General features: G+C 46.3%; 2 protein-coding genes across 4 annotated transcripts in view; one reads left to right on the top strand and one right to left on the bottom strand.

Annotated features, from left to right (window-relative positions):
- Positions 1-13,799, bottom strand: part of AAGAB (alpha and gamma adaptin binding protein) — a 52,678-nt gene extending 38,879 nt beyond the window's left edge. For both annotated transcript variants that reach the window (XM_068275036.1, XM_068275035.1), the window contains exon 1: positions 13,634-13,799. In XM_068275036.1, coding sequence (XP_068131137.1) covers positions 13,634-13,784 — 151 coding nt within the window. In that variant the 5' untranslated portion in view covers positions 13,785-13,799. The remainder of the gene's footprint in view (positions 1-13,633) is intronic.
- Positions 13,717-17,194, top strand: part of IQCH (IQ motif containing H) — a 185,918-nt gene continuing 182,440 nt past the window's right edge. Inside the window, exons 1-2 of one of the 2 annotated variants that reach the window (XM_068275033.1) lie at positions 13,717-13,993; positions 16,025-16,144. In XM_068275033.1, the coding sequence (XP_068131134.1) occupies positions 13,940-13,993; positions 16,025-16,144 (174 nt within the window). In that variant the 5' untranslated portion in view covers positions 13,717-13,939. The remainder of the gene's footprint in view (positions 13,994-16,024; positions 16,145-17,194) is intronic. The other variant, XM_068275034.1, reaches the window with a different exon arrangement.

Raw genomic sequence — 17,194 nt, forward strand, 5'->3', positions numbered from 1 at the left:
ACATTTGCATCTAAAGGGACTTCAGTGAATAGAGCTGGGGTGTTAGCCTCCAGCAAAGACATTGGTTAATTAGACAATGGCAGAAGTGAAGGGGTTTGTTCTACCTAACTGGAGTGGAAGCTTGGAAGTCATTGACAACTGAAACATTTACCACTTCTGTTGATGAAGGCTGTTAAAGCATTGTCAAGAACTCTAGACTAGCCAGGAAGAGCCTCCTGTGTGTTAAACACTATTTTGTTGTGAGGAAATTAAATTATTGGTGGGGGAGCAAACTATATCCTTATCTTTGATCAGCTAGGAAATACGGTCAACAATGGAGTTGAAAAGTCTCACTTCACAATCTTTTGATGTATAGACTTTTACCTGGAGAACTTGGATTAAGGAAGTCTTTTGTTGTGTGTGTGCTATAGTACATTTTTCACGTGTGGATGTTAGATCTCTGGAAATCCAATTATGACTGAGGATGTAATTAAATCTAGTTCCCCCCCGTCCACACAGGCTTACAGCCTCGAGGCGAATATTTCATTATAAAAACCAGGGGACAGATACCTCAAATCAGTCCCCTCCTGACGTTGCTGCAGCTGGACTCCTGGCCCAAGCTAGTGGACTCCTGGTCTAACCAGAATTGTGTCCGTCCACAAAAGTCCAAGGTTCTTCTATCTGGATCCCTGTATTTGGGTAAGCAAATTGCTTGGTGTATATCTTTGTAGACTCTTAATTTCGTAACTTTTTACTTTGTTTTTTTGTAATCTTTTGTATATATTCTGTTCTGCATTGTTCCACTTTTTTCCCTGGAATATTAAATTATTATTTAATAAGCTTGACTTCTGCTGTACTAAACTAACACTCATAGCCTAGAAGAGATTGAAGTGCAACTGTGTATAAATCCATGCCTAATTGTATGCTTGAGCAACACTACCATATGAAATTGTAATTGCATTGTGTGTGGGGGCGTTTGTCATACGTTGGCCTAAAGCACGCAGCTGACCCAACGTACGAAAACGGCAGTGCGAGTAGCTAACAGTATCGTTCGGAACGACTGTTAGTGGTTTTGCTTCACACAGTGTAAGATTACAACTGTGTGTGTGTGTGTGGGTGCGTGGCGTTCCCGGATTCGGCCTAAACGCAAAGCTGACCAGAATACAAAATGCGGATTGCGCGCTGAGGACTCGACAGCAGAGTGGAAGTGTCTAGCGAACCGCTAGTGGTGGCAGTGAGAGGTGTTCTGAGGGGTCCCAGCCTTGTTTTAGCTCGAATAAGGCTGCTCCCCGCTTGATCCGGTCAAACCCGCAGTCGGGAACCGTATACGCAGGCGTGCCACGGGCCGGTTCCTGACATAATTGGCTAGCAGTGGTGGGAACGTTTAGTACATTAGTACGCAGTTTAGCTCGCTATTCTGAGTACTTAAGGCTGGAAGCTTGCTAGAAGCAACTAGCCTACAGAAGTCTACCCAGTGCAGAATCTATATACGTTTTTTTTTGTTCAAAGATACACACTTGGTATTTGCTTTCCCTTCGCCCCCTTTTTTATTTTTTGCAACACGATGGCTCAGAAAGCATCCAGCTATGCAAGGCAAAACAAAGAGATACTACTCAACCTGTGTGAGCACAAAGGCATCGAGACGGTGAGCGGCCAGACTAAGGAGCAGTTAGTTTGTGCGCTCGAGGAGTATGATGAGGCAGAGCAAGCCCGTGCTTCAACGTCAGCGGATGCAGCTCACGACACGCCAGAGGAGGAATCGCTCCCGCCACAGAATGCGAGTGGAGACGATGTCCTGAATGATCCACTGAACACGGAGATGACATCTCTGGAAGCCGACCTACAGCTACTAGGTTCGGCTGAGCCCGAACTGCGCCTCAAGCTTATCCTGAAACATCGGCAAGCAGAGAGGGAACAAGCTGCCCAGCGACTCCAGGCCGAGAGGGACAGACTCCAGGCAGAGGAGGGAAGAGCTGAACGGCAACACCAGCTGGAGCTGGCTAAACTTCAGCAGCAGAAGCGGTCTGCTGGACCCGCAGAACGCGAAGGTGAGCGAGTCCACAGAATCCCCCTGGATAAGTTCCCCGCTATGGACAAGGACTCTGACATAGACACTTTCCTACAGGGGTTTGAAAGGGCTTGTCGACAGTATGGGGTGCCCCGTGAGCAGTGGGCAAGATACCTCACACCAGGGCTGAGAGGCAAGGCCCTGGAGGCGTTTGAGAGTCTCCCCCAGGATGAAGAAACAGACTTTGAGGCAATTAAGAAAGCCATCATTGCGCGATACCACCTCACGCCAGAGGTGTATCGCAAACGTTTCAGGACAGTGCAGCGAGGTCCAAATGACAGTTACCTGGATCATGCGTGCAACCTGCGCACTGTCTTCCAGCAGTGGTTAAAAGGACTGTCAGTCAAAACCTTGGACGCCCTGCAGGAGCTGATGATAAAAGACCAGTTCCTACACACCGGTCCTGTTGAGGTCTGGCTGTTTGTGCTGGATCGAGAACCAAAGACAGTGGATGAGGCTGCGGAAATGGCAGATTCCTACACCGCCCATAGAGCACCCGAGTCCCGGAGGACTACTACGCCCAGCTGGAGGGGAGAACAGATTGCTAAACCTGTGTCACCCAGCACCCAGAGGAGGCAAGCACCGCTGTCTCCTGGATTCCGGCAACCGACCACTGACACTCGGAAATGCTTTGTATGTGACAGGGTGGGTCATATTATTATTATTATTATTATTATTATTATTATTATCATCATCAGCACGACTTGCCCAGAGAGGAAGAAGGAGGCCCCAAAATCCAGTGAGGCCTCAAACCCCAGTGAAGTCCCAACGGCTTTGTGTGCTACCAGGAATGCCAATGGCTATGCAGAGAATCTGCAGCTTGTCACGGTTGGGGGTACAATTGCCATTGGGCTGAGAGACACTGGAGCAGAAGTGACTCTCATACATCCCCAGCTTGTGAACCCGGAGCAGTACATACCTGGGAAAATGATTGCTGTCAGAGGAATTGGGGGTGTCACCCCTGCAATACCCACCGCCTTGGTCCACCTGGATTGGGGGGCCGGCAGCAGAATGAAGGTAGTTGGGGTAACTGACAAAATCCCCACCAACGTTTTGCTGGGTACTGACCTGGGATGGTTAGTGGCCCGGTATGAGCCTACTCCAAACCCCGTGGAGCCTGCATCCCCAGCAGAAGTTCAGGACTCTTGCAAGGTACTGTGTGATAATGCTGTGCAAGTGGGGAGTGCTGGCGAGGCCCCAGGGGCTATGGACTGTGTACTAGGAGCCAGACCTAGTGATTCTCCAGTGCCTAGGCCTGGAGTGGGACATGTTGATACGGAGAATGCAGAAACTGATGATGTAATTTATGACGCACGGACTATCGAGGTGATTGATGCAAGAACTGTTGATGCTACTTGTGAAGTGCTGAGTAGCACTGTGTATAATGCGGCAGATAATGTTGATGTGGAATGCGATGTTCTAAATGTCAATGTGTGTACGACGGATAATGCTGATGTCATATGTGTTGTGCTACATAATGCTGTGTGTCATGTCGACACTCCGTCAGCTGCAGGAGTAACCAGCAGTGCTCGCTGGGCTGCAGCAGATGGATTGCCCACTGAAGGGGCAGACGGCACCAGGCCAGATCTTCCCCCTTCAGATGTTTTTAAGACCAAATGTGACGTGATTTATGATGTGTGTAATGTGGGCGCTCCCTCAGCTGCAGTGGTAACCCGCAGCGCTAGCGAGTCTACAGCAGAGTGACTGTCCACTGAAGTGACAAATGTTGCTGGGTCAGCAACATCCACTTCGGAACCTGGCCCTGAGGGCCCAGGAGCCTCTCCGTCTGCAGCCTTCCTGGAATGTGTGACAGGCAGCACTGAGCTCTCTGGGGCTGTTCGATTTGACAGCAGCCTGGAAGAGCTCAGGGGGCTAGCCAGCAGGTCACCAGCTGGGAGGGGTGGGCTGAGAGGGTTCTGGGAAGTTATTCCCTCGGAGCTGTCCGATGGGGAAGAGGCAGACCAGTAGATAATCGTTCCCCAAAGGGACCGAGAGATAGCTCCTGCCACTATAGAGAAAGTGCGGGTAGTGACGGTCGGAACCCGTCCCCAGCTGCAGCACTGTCTCTATGGTCGCGAATTCACGGTCGTCACTGACTCGCATTCCCCTGGTTGGTTACGTCAGGTTGCCAAGGGCAACGACACATTGCAGCAACCTGACCTAGCTTTCCATTCGTGTAGCTTGGAGCTAGCTGACAGGTGGGGAACCCTCCTGAGGATGCTAAAGGGTTACCCCACCCGGCCAGGCCGTCAATGTAGGCTTTGGCAGGATGATTCGTTAGAATCACCTGCCAGCGCCATCTGGAATGGGAGCAATCATGGGAATGCTGATGGGCTGTCCCGTCAAGCAGAACCAACAATGTAGGTGCTGGCAGGATAATCTGGGAAGATCATCTGCCTTGCCCCATTCTAAAGAGGGGAGGTGTGGTGATATATTGAGGTGCTGATGATATTAGGGAATACAGGAACATATCTCTGTCATTTTTCTGTCTGCTATATCTCACATGTGTATTCTGCTTTGAAGCGATGGTCATCTGGCTGTACTACATTTGCATCTAAAGGGACTTCAGTGAATAGAGCTGGGGTGTTAGCCTCCAGCAAAGACATTGGTTAATTAGACAATGGCAGAAGTGAAGGGGTTTGTTCTACCTAACTGGAGTGGAAGCTTGGAAGTCATTGACAACTGAAACATTTACCACTTCTGTTGATGAAGGCTGTTAAAGCATTGTCAAGAACTATTGACTAGCCAGGAAGAGCCTCCTGTGTGTTAAACACTATTTCGTTGTGAGGAAATTAAATTATTTGTGGAGGTGCAAACTATATCCTTATCTTTGATCAGCTAGGAAATACGGTCAACAATGGAGTTGAAAAGTCTAACTTCACAATCTTTGATGTATAGACTTTTACCTGGAGAACTTGGATTAAGGAAGTCTTTTGTTGTGTGTGTGCTATAGTACATTTTTCACGTGTGGGTGTTAGATCTCTGGAAATCCAATTATGACTGAGGATGTAATTAAATCTAGTTCCCCCCTGTCCACACAGGCTTACAGCCTCGAGGCGAATATTTCATTATAAAAACCAGGGGACAGATACCTCAAATCAGTCCCCTCCTGACGTTGCTGCAGCTGGACTCCTGGCCCAAGCTAGTGGACTCCTGGTCTAACCAGAATTGTGTCCGTCCACAAAAGTCCAAGGTTCTTCTATCTGGATCCCTGTATTTGGGTAAGCAAATTGCTTGGTGTGCATCTTTGTAGACTCTTAATTTTGTAATTTTTTACTTTGATTTTTGTAATCTTTTGTATATATTCTGTTCTGCATTGTTCCACTTTTTTCCCTGGATTATTAAATTATTATTTAATAAGCTTGACTTCTGCTGTACTAAACTAACACTCATAGCCTAGAAGAGATTGAAGTGCAACTGTGTATAAATCCATGCCTAATTGTATGCTTGAGCAACACTACCATATGAAATTGTAATTGCATTGTGTGTGGGGGCGTTTGTCATACGTTGGCCTAAAGCGTGCAGCTGACCCAACGTACGAAAACGCCAGTGCGAGTAGCTAACAGTATCGCTCGGAACGACTGTTAGTGGTTTTGCTTCACACCGTGTAAGATTGCAACTGTGTGTATGTGTGGGTGCGTGGCGTTTCCGTATTCGGCCTAAGCGGATTGCGCGCTGAGGACTCGACAGCAGAGTGGAAGTGTCTAGCGAGCCGCTAGTGGTGGCAGTGAGAGGTGTTCTGAGGGGTCCCAGCCTTGTTTTAGCTCGAATAAGGCTGCTCCCACTTGATCTGGTCAAACCCGCAGTCGGGAACCGTATACGCAGGCGTGCCGCGGGCCGGTTCCTGACACTCTGACTCTTCAGGTCAGGATTCCACCAACTCCGACTCCTCTAATTTGCATATTACAATCTTGTTGATTGAAAGTATGTAACGTGAAATGCATCTCTTAACTGCAAACGTTTAGGAATTTTAAAAGACAACTGAAGTTAGAGGGATATGGATGCTGCCATAGTTATTCCCTTTTAAACCGTTACCTGGCTAGCCGGCTGATCTTCTGCCTCTAATACTTTTAGTCATAGACTAAAACTAGTCCTTGGTAAGAGTACTTGTAGAAGACAGGAACAAAGAACATCTATCAGGCCCTAGGCAATGTAACTGTGGGTACATGTAAGAGTGATGTGCAGGCACACTGCAGGAGATTGAGGCGATTCTTCCTCTATTACACATTCTTCATGTACAATCTGAACCAGGTTTATGGGTGATGGACAACACCTCTATGTTCAATGTGCACACCATTCTCAGTGAATTCCCTGCAGCTCTGTGGGGAGTGCATATGTAGAGTATAGTACTATTGTGTAACAAAGTAAGCCTGAGACAGATGAAATTAAAGCTTTATACATACCTGGGGCTTACTCCAGCTCCCTTCAGGCTAATCAGTCCCTCACTGTCCTCCTCCGCCGCCTGGATCTTCTGATATGGGTCCAGGCACTTGAACCAGTAGGGTGTAGTGCGCATGCACACACTCCGCCGCCAGGAGCGTATTACACCTGCGCAGCACTATTGCGCAGGTGCAGAATGCTCCTGGCTGTGAGAGCGGCACCCGGCCGGACTGCGCTGACTGGCTGAATTAGCGGGATTCATATCATAAGATCCAGGTAGCGGAGGAAGACACTTGGTTTTGGTGTTACATTGGAGGCACGGTGGAAGATGGGGTCACACAACAGAGAACATGGGTTTGAATTGGATTCCCCCTACCCCTAGTGGTGGGTACAACGTTTGAGCCAAAAGCCGTGTTGCACTATAATATGTGTCCCCGTTTGAAGACATGATAAATGACAGTGACAGATTGCTGGAGGCTGGGAGCTCTAGAGAATATGCAATGTTTTTTCAGGGTCTAGGACTATGACTTAAAGTATTAGAGGCAAAAGATCAGCAGGACAGCCAGGCAATATGCATTGTTTAAAAGGAAATAAATATAGCAGCCTTCATATCGCTCTCACTTCAGGTGTCCACAGAGGCAGGCAAGGCAATGATTTAGATATCTGGATTGGGAGCCACGTTTCTGGATCTGTAGGTAGCCCCGAGATCTTAGGTGTGATTATGAATACTAAAAGTGAGCTGGAGGAGAGGAGAACATGAAGGACTAAAATAGTCCAGTTTCCCAAATGGCGTATTCAACTTTTAGTTTGATATGTGTCTTAGTCACAAGTGGAACAAGCTGACCCAGAAGACCCCTGATCTGCATACTTGTTCTAGACGAGAGTTTCTGAAAATATTATAAGCACAGGATAAGTACGATAGTCATGGAAATAATGATCTAGGCCTCCATATTCCTCTGTCTTCAGGCTGAAATCTACTTAATATGTCCATTCCCTAAAGCCTGAGAATGCAATGGTGCTACATCAACACAGTGATACGGTTTCACTGTTATAAAGAAATTTACCCCTGGAGACTTGCACGCAAACTTCAGATTTCATCCAATAATAATTCACTTCCCAATATTATACAAGGAACATACAGCCATAAATCCATCAGTAATGCAATCAAGTGCTTAGTAATGCAAGCTTTGACAGCCACCTGGTGGAATAAGATAATACACGGACCAAAACAGAAACATTTCTTGTGTATCACAGCAAGTCCATCTAACAGAACAGAATAGACAAGTACAGCAGCTGTAAGGTATAGAAAATTAAAAACAATGGTGTAGACTTATAGCAAGCAGAAGAGGAAAATAATACAAAGGGTAAAAATGGACACTAACGTTTTAAGTCCAACATATTAATTTCAGTTTTCTTTTCCAGCATTAACTAAATATATATTTTCTACGCTACACAAAAGCATTGCTTATCTCGGACCTCAGATAATACAATAAGACTGAAGTGGACAAATAAATACTCTGGAGGCAGAAGGCATTTTTTAAGAAACATATTCCTAAAGGCCCCCTCCCCACTTGAATGCATCAGAAAATGAAAGTGCTGACGCAACACACAAAAACACACAGCAAAAAAACGTGAGTGTGGGGAAGCAGCATGAGGGCCCATTCACACTGTCGCACCCCATGCAGTCTAATGAAAGTCTATGGGGTAGTTCACACTCGCTATGTTGTGGTACGCTGCCCCGGAAGTGCCCTAACCCGCCCATACCTACATTACCTACCTGCGGCGACCTGCTTCAGGCCGGAAGTCATGTAGGTCTGTGGTAACGCACATGTATTTAAAAAACCAGCTGTGGAATTTTGCGCTGCTGATGAACGGTAGTGTATTTTAGCAATAAACTTCCACGCACATCACCGACTGCCCAACATAAAGTGAGCATCACTTCCTGCTTGGCTGGATGCCAGACGGGGATTACAGCATACTAATGCGGTAATCCCCGAAGGCCTGTTTTTGGCCAATCTGCAGTGTGAAGCCTGGTTTAAAGCGGAACTGAAGTAAGTATTAAAAGAAACGGTTTCTATTACCTGGGGCTTCTGCAAGCCCCCAGCAGCCGTCCTGTCCCGCGCCAGTCCTCCATGATCCTCGGTTCTCCCGCCACCGCTCTGTTTCATTACTCGACTTGTAAGTCCGTTATTTAAGAGGAGATGCGCGCCCATCGGCGTGCGCGATCTGCTGCAAAACCCTCCCCAAGACTTCACGCCAATTGCCGTGGAGTGGCCCTGGGGCTGCCGTTGCATTCACGGCAATCGGCGTTACGTGGTCTGCAACCGGTTAAAGTGAACCCGAGGTGATAATAAACTGACCAGATACACAATTGTATTTATCCTCCTACTCCTAAAAATGACCCTTTTTTTTTAGAAATCCCATGGTTTTATTTTATATTTAAACATTTAAAAAGTAGATTGAATGTTTTGTTTTCTCTGCTCTGCGGCAGTCTATTAACCTCCCTGCCGTTATAAAAAATTGCTGCGCACGGCAGGGAGGGTGTTTTTTGGCTTTTTTTTTTTTGTAGCATGTAGCTAGCCTAGTGCTAGCTACATGCTTCTCCCCTCCCTGCGGCGTCCCCCCGAATGCGCCGATCACCGCCGGCGCATTTACCCATCCGGAAATCCCGTTCTGAACGGGATTTCCAGGAGGGCTTCCCCCGTCGCCATGGCGACGGGCGCGATGACGTCATCGACGTCGTGACGTCAGAGGGAGTCCCGAACCACCCCTCGACGCTGCCTGGCACTGATTGGCCAGGCAGCGCACGGGTCTCGGGGGGGGGCACCCTCTGATGCGGCGGGTTGCGGCGAATCGGCGCGGAGCGGCGGCGATCGTAAGTTACACGCAGCTAGCAAAGTGCTAGCTGCGTGTAACGAAAAAAAAATTATGAAAATCGGCCCAGCAGGGCCTGAGGAATCCTCCGCAGCAGGTTACCCCGAGCTGAGCTCGGGATAACCGGCAGGGAGGTTAAGTGTCCCTAAATGAAAATACATGAACTATTGACATTTTTCTATCTCACTCTGCTCTCAGAAGTTGTATTCTGCCAGGATCAGTGAGGTTTACTATATTCCTGACAGGGTACTGACAAAACAGAAGCTGTCACTTGCATGCCTAAAAATTAACTCTTTCAGGCAGCAAAAGTAAAACAGCCTGGTTATTAATATGTTTTGCACTGTACATGCACATGTTTATCTCCTCATGTCATATGATACCTCGGATGCACTTTAAATAGAAAAACTCAAACATTAGTAGCGAACTATGGGCTTGATTCACAAAGCCTTGCAAACTGTTTAGCACAGGTGTGCTAAACAGTTAGCACGTGAAGTGACGTTCGCGGACTGTTGCACGCGCAAAGTGCCGCGATTCGTGTGATCGCTGACTTTTGCGTGCGCAAAGTGCCGTGATTCGTGCGATTGCGGACTTTTGCGCATGCAATTTGCCGCGATTCGCGCACTTTTGCGTGCGCAATTTGCCACAACATTTGCACGCAAAAGTACGCGATCGCACGAATCGCGGCACTTTGCGCACGCAAAAGTCAGCGAACGGCACTTCACATGCTAACTGTTTAGCACACCCGTGCTAAACAGTTTGCACGGCTTTGTGAATCAAGCCCTATGTTTTTTAAGGACTATGGCTACCTGGCTTCTGGGATCTGTCCAGCATTGTATCACCCAGGCAATTCCCTTCTCAGGCCTGGTGCACACCAAAACCCGCTAGCAGATCCGCAAAATGCTAGCAGATTTTGAAACGCTTTTTCTTATTTTTCTGTAGCGTTTCACCTAGCATTTTGCGGTTTTGGGAAGCGTTTTTGGTGTACTAGATTTCATATATTGTTACAGTAAAGCTGTTACTGAACAGCTTCTGTAACAAAAACACCTGCAAAACCGCTCTGAACTGCCATTTTTAAGAGCGGTTTGCGTTTTTCCTATACTTAACATTGGAGGCAGAAACGCCTCCGCAATCCAAAATCTGCAGCAGCCCGGGAGTATGCGTTTCTGCAAAACACCTCCCGTTCTGGTGTCCACCACCCCATTAAAATACATTACCCTAGCGTTTCCACATCCGCAATCGGATCTGAAAACGCTGCCGAACCGCTCTGGTGTGCACTAGGCCTCAGTGACTGTGGGAAATCGGTTGAATGATTTCAGGGCCAGTGCACACCGAAAAGTGCTAGGGTAATCGCAAACGCTCAGCGCTTTTTGAAGTTATTTTTCTAGGCAATTCTAGGCATGTGCCTAGCAATTTTCTAATCATGCCTGGCAATTTTTGGAGCGTTTTTGTGTACCGGTTTTTATTTTTTGTTACAGTGGAGCTGTAACTGAACAGCTTCTGTAACAGAAATGCTTGGAAAATTGCTCTTATCTAGTGCTTTCCAGCATGATTTTCCACTTTCCTATACTTAACATTGAGGCCGATTCTCAGAAATCAGCAGAAATGCTGCAGGACCCGCGTTTGCGTTTGGGAGAAAATCACATCGCTCTGGTGTGATCCATCCCATTCAAATACATTAGCCAAGCGCTTTTCAAAGCGCTGGCGTTTTTAAAAGCGCTCACCATCCCTCATATTGTTAGGATAGGATCTCTAAGAAGATGGAGATGAGACCACCATATTCAGTGCCCAACTCAATCCCCAGAAAAAAACCATGTCTGGGGTGAGTAAAATTATCAGCATGCATCACAAAGGCTAATTCAGCTGATAACCTCAGGCCTCTTGTGCCTCTTGTGCTGGACAGAGTGCCGTTAGGATGCATGGCACATCCTTGTGTGTGTCAGCGTTTGACATGCTGTGCTCGTACGTATTACATTTCACTTCAACAGAGATCAGAAGGTTTGAACCCGGATTCCGGATTCCACATGGTCAAATTACAGACCATAAAATAGAAATAAGTTTCATAAATAAAATTATCATCTCTCTTTAAGGCCTTTTTCACAGTGGGACGTTGCGTTTGATGCAACGTTAAATTCGCACAACGTGCCCCTAACGCAGCGCATGTAGGTTATGAAATTGGACGTTATTTTGCACTGTGTTATGTGTCTCTTGGTGCGCCGTTTTCGTTGCATACTGATGGAACGAAAACAGCGCATGCGTTACATTTAATAAATAAAAAAAAAACATTACTGAGCAGGTGCAACACACATAACGCAGCAAATGTATTGCTAAACGCACAGCATGCAGCACTTTCTAAATATTGCTACACGTTACACACAACGCAACGTGTGCACTGTGAATGTCGCACAGACTTTGTATTGCTGTGCGTTAGTCTGTGTTATAATTTTTAACGTCCCACTGTGAAAGAGGCCTAAAGGGTACCTAAAACTAGAAATAAAATTGAATACTTCCCTCAATAGTGGGAGCCTCTGGACAATCCATAATCTTTCCTCAACCTTATGGTCCAGCGCTGGGACCCTATGAACATATTTGATAATGGCTTGTGGAATCTGTTCTCGCAGGTGCGCTCTTGTCTGTTTGTGACCCACGCCTGCACAGTATCATGGAGCCTCTTGTGCACTATTTTCTCCTCCATGCATGAGCGGCTTGCTATTACACAGGCTCAAGCTGTACTCGCAGCTGTGCAGTGTGGCCGTGCTTGTACACAGACGGGAGCGTGGCCCGAAAAAGAAGGGGGTTCTGGCGAGCATTGGTAGATAGCAGGAGGATCAGAGAAGCCTCTGGATCGGCCAGAGGCTTCCCTCTACTGAGGTAAAGGTGGCCTTACATCTGTAGACTTGGCAGCCAATCGACCATCAGATTCTATAAATATAATCGAATCTGATGAAAATTGGTGCCACCAAGAGCATGCTCGATCGACAATTTAACCAATTTTGGGCCAAAATTAGTTGCACGTATCAATCGGACATGCTGGAAAATCTTGGGCCGACATGCTTGCCGATCAATTGTGGGTATGACAAACGCAATGGAAACCCCCCACGAGTGTCCCCCTCCTAAAGTCTTATGCCATTCCCCCCTGTGCCCTTATACTTTACATGTCTTTGCCCTATTTCCGCATTTGGACCCCACGCGATTACCGGCATATTGCATGTGTGTGACTGTGACATCACAAGTGTGGAAGTACAATGAGGATGGCAGATAGGTGAAGAATACTTGCATGAGCTCCGAGGGGAGACATAAAACATTATTAGGAGGACATCATCCAGGGGAGGCAAGGCAGATTCCTAAAACGTTTCATGCTGAAATTGATCGGGAATCGGCCTGCAGTTTACCGCGGCCAACAGATCTATCTCCGTTCATATTCGATCAAACCCAGCAGGAAACCTTAAAGGGTATAGTTCTCCAATCACAGCACCCTTTACAATTTGAAGGATTGCAATTGGCCAAATTGTGTGGGCATAACTATTGCAACCGTTGTTAAACCCAAAGACCTTAGAGGGTGCGGTCTTTGCAGCCAATCACGTTAGTGGAATTTCCATATGCAGTTTCCCGCTGGGTCACTTCAAGCAGACCAATAACAACAGTACAGGGATACAATGTTGGGCACTATAAGGGGGATGTTTTTATGAAGAGGACAAAAATGAGGCCACTATAATAGGAAGAGGCATGATAATGGTGGGGCAGGACCCAAATACTTGGTGAGCAGTGATCTGGACCCTGCGCTGTGCTGTAGTGCTGTCTTGGTCAGTGACGATTCCATAAAGTAGACTTGCCAATTGTTCTCTTTACATTCATAACTAGAAACAAAAGAGACTGAACCGAAACTTTGTGCAAGCCATATCACATTCAAGGCCTGCACAGCTAGTTATCCATCTAATCATCCATTTACTTCCAGAATATGGATTAACACTATGAAATATTTTGCTTCAGGTTTCACCTATACCAGATCCCATGTATCAAAAATTGTCAGGGAATTCTAAGCTCATGCCTACTGACTCCCCAGATTGGCCAGACAATAATCTTCTGAGATGTAAGACATTGCCCTCATTCTGCATTTCCTTTGTATTCTGCCTTCTGCTAGAACGTAATACACCGGTAATAATTACTTGATACGCTGCTGCAGCTCATACCAGCATGCATTGGAAGAGGCCAGTGCTGCACCTATAGATATGAGCTGCTGGCAGGCTGGGCTCGCCATACACACCGGCAATAACCCCTCCCTACACCGGGCACATAATATCACGTGACTGCATCATCTCACGCGGGGCAGCTTACGTGTCACCAGCTCATCCTCGCTGAATCCAGCAGCGCAGCTAGTGAGAATCACACACGGGACAGAGGCCATGTCTGGTCCAGCTGTCCAACCTTCCGGGTCTGCTGCTGCTGCTTCATCTACTTCCGCATGGCAACCGCCCAACTTCCTCATGGCAACTGCCGTACTTCCGCCCGGCTCTCCCTCTGCTGTGATCAGTGGAATGATCTTCCCTACTTCAGTTTCATTGGTACAGTCCGATCGGCGTTGCGTTGCTATGGCAGCCTGTGAAGTCGCGGGATCTAGTTGTGTCTGTTGTCACCCGAGGAATGGCTGGGACATCCGGGGGTGCTGCTGACCCTGTGGGTCACCTCCTGGTGCAGGTAAATCGCTGACAGCAAGTTGCTATTAGCTGTAAAATGGGCAGTTTCTTGAGTAATCCAGCGAGGTTTATTCCTCGTATATTTTTGACCATGCAATATTTACTATTTATTTACATTATTTTTACTTTTATAAGTTTGTACGATATTTAAAATGTAATGAACTGGATTTTTCTTCTAGATAAGAGGTAAACTGTATATAGTGTTCTCATTCAAAGCATGTCATTACTTTGTAGCATTCCAAACATTCTCACTTCCTGCTTGTAGACTCTGGGCAGAAAGTGAGACTATCTGAGGAATGGGACATCCACAGAGATAACGTTTGTAACTAATCATGCTTCATGCTTTATGCTTTTTTACAAAAAAGGTGGGGGGGGGGGGGGGGAGGATTTAAGCACCCAGAAAATATTTACTGATATTCAACTGGTACAATGGAAATGGCGATAGTAAAATATCTGTAATACATACCAATATTTAACTAACGCTAAACATAACCCTATTCTCACGCTGAACACTCCCACTATCAATACCTAACTTTAACCACTACCCCCACGGCTAACTTTAACCACACACCGCCCCACAGTTAACTTTAACCACATACCCCTTCCCCCCACAGTTAATCTTAACCATCCCAAATTGGCGCACAAATTTCACCTCAATGCTGACATTTCTATGGTGGCGTCCAAACTTACGATTCTACCGGGCGCCAAAATTTCCCATTTACCTATTTATTTTGTCCATCACATGTTGTTCATTTGCCGTTGACACAATAGTGCTTTTTAGAGGGAGAGGATTTGCTACACACCTTTGCAAGGTACTCCCAATGGTGCTGAAGTACTTTACTCACTTCATGCTACAGGGTAACTTTAAGGGTGTAGGAAAATTAAACATTGAAAAATATATATTATAATAATGATTTGAAGTCTCAGGGATGTTTTACAAACATTTTTCTTCACAAAAAAAAATCAATTTCAGACATAACCTAACAATTACAGTAGTTATTGCTTGAAGCACAAATCTCTGTTCCCAACTTAGCAAATCCCTTCGTGAATTCCCAAAGGATTCACAGACCGGTGTATTTTTCCCCTAGGACACACTTGCAGTCTATTTTAAATAGTAAATCGCCCACTTTCCTCTTCATGCCTTCGCCTCCCTGTACCCCTTTAGCTAGCTACAGATAAGATAGGAATGATTCTTTAGGCCCCTTTTACACAAGCAGATTGAACCTGCATTGCATTACCATATTTTGTCGAAAGGTACCACAAAAGCAATGAAAGTCTATGGAGACTTTCACACTTATTGTGGTCCCTATCCGATGCGATGCAAGGGCAACAGCGCATTACCGCAAACACTTTGCATAACACACAGTGCATTGGGTAATGTCTATGGGCGAGGCACGTAGTGTAAATGAGGGAGCGCAGTGCATTGCGGTGTGCATGCGTGGGCCTACCGGAATCCCAGTGACATGCTTCCTGCTGAGCAGGGAGTACGTCACTGAGTGGGGGGTGGTGCTATGCATATGACCCTGTTGTCGCATTCTGCTACAGGGTCATACGTTAAAGCACACTTGAACGGAGAGCCTGTAAAACAAAACTGCTGCCAAAACGTTATGTATAGTGGTGAAAAAACAACTTGCAGATTCCTAATGCTGTCTTTGTCCTTGCTGAGGAGAATCTCGTTCTGTTCCGTTTCAGCTGATCACCAGGCAGGGTTCTAATAGGAATCCGAGTGGTCTCCTAGACAGAAAGTGAGGGAATCAATGGTTATTACTCTTCCCCTAACTACTTTTCTTTTACTGCTGTTACAGCCCCTGTTAATTAGATTTTATTTCAGGATAGGAAGTGGGGTAAAATGTCACAAATGAGTATGCAGACATCACTTAAAACCTAAAAACAATCCTGGTTTTGTTTTGTTCTCCCAGTCCTTTCTAGGCTCTCATTGAGAGAGATTGTCTTTATATGCTTATGGCATTTAAGCTCTACTGTTGTCAAAGTGATCTAAACAACATATATGTTGTGTTTTATTGTTCCATAGGTTCAGAATGATCTCGAACATTTAAAGAAGAAACTAGTAACCTCTAGTCAACAGAATGTAGACATTGTTGACATCCAAGCTCTGGAAACAGCTATTCAAAGGACAGAACTTGGAATAAAGGTGAGAAAATGATCAGTTCCCCCTTTAAATTATAACATGGGACTTTTAGGGCTTGTGTACATGCCTGGATTCTGGAAAGGCCTCAAAGGTCCAGGCCTTAGGCAGCTGCTACTTAAAGAGAACCCGACTTGGGTTTTATGAATGCTATTAGGACACAGAGGCTGGTTCTGCATACTATCACCAGCCTCTGTGTCTGTACTGTGCCCCCCAGGTCCCCCCTGCGCTCTGCTGTCCCCATAAATAAAACCGCCTTGCTAGCGACATGCACCTTGTCGCTAGATGGCTGTTTACCTTTGTGCTGCCTGTCACCACCGCTTCCCTCGCCTCCTCTATATGGCCACTCCCCGACCGCGCCCCTTCCCTCCAATCAGCTTACGGAGGCGGGGAGGGAAGGGACGCAGGCGGCGAGCTGCAATATAGAGGAGGCGGAGAGCGGGAGTGACAAGCAGCACGAAGGTAAACAGCCGGCTAGCGACAAGGTGCATGCCGCTAGCACAGCCATTTTATTTATGGGGGAGAGCAGAGCGCAGGAGGGGCCTGGGGGGGGGGGCACAGTACAGACACAGAGGCTAGTGATAGTATGCAAAACCAGCCTCTGTGTAATAATAGCATTCTTAAAACCCACCTCGAGTTCTCTTTAAGAGCATACTTCCCAAGGTTTTGAGAAAAGATAGAGGGACATCTTTCAAACACACCCATCTAATTATTTTCCCTCAACATCCCTAGTCACATATACCACAAATAATTCATAAGCAAAATACATAGTTTTATCATTTAAACTGCACTGGTCCTTTTGGTCATCATTAGTTTTTCCCTCATATTAACATTTCACCAAAATCTGAAATATATCAATTTCAAACATTGGGGATAAAGCTTAGAGTCAATCTGTAGAAAAACACATGATTAAATAGAGCTATACATCAGTCCCGAAAGAGGGACAAATAAAGTAGAAAGAGAAATGGATGGATTTGGTTTCTAAGGAGAGTCTGACTGCCCCACCAAAAAAAGGAACAGAAGGAACAGTTGGGAGCTATGCTTAAAGGCAACTGA

Source organism: Hyperolius riggenbachi, chromosome 3 (genome assembly GCF_040937935.1).
Source record: "Hyperolius riggenbachi isolate aHypRig1 chromosome 3, aHypRig1.pri, whole genome shotgun sequence".
NCBI lineage: Eukaryota > Metazoa > Chordata > Amphibia > Anura > Hyperoliidae > Hyperolius > Hyperolius riggenbachi.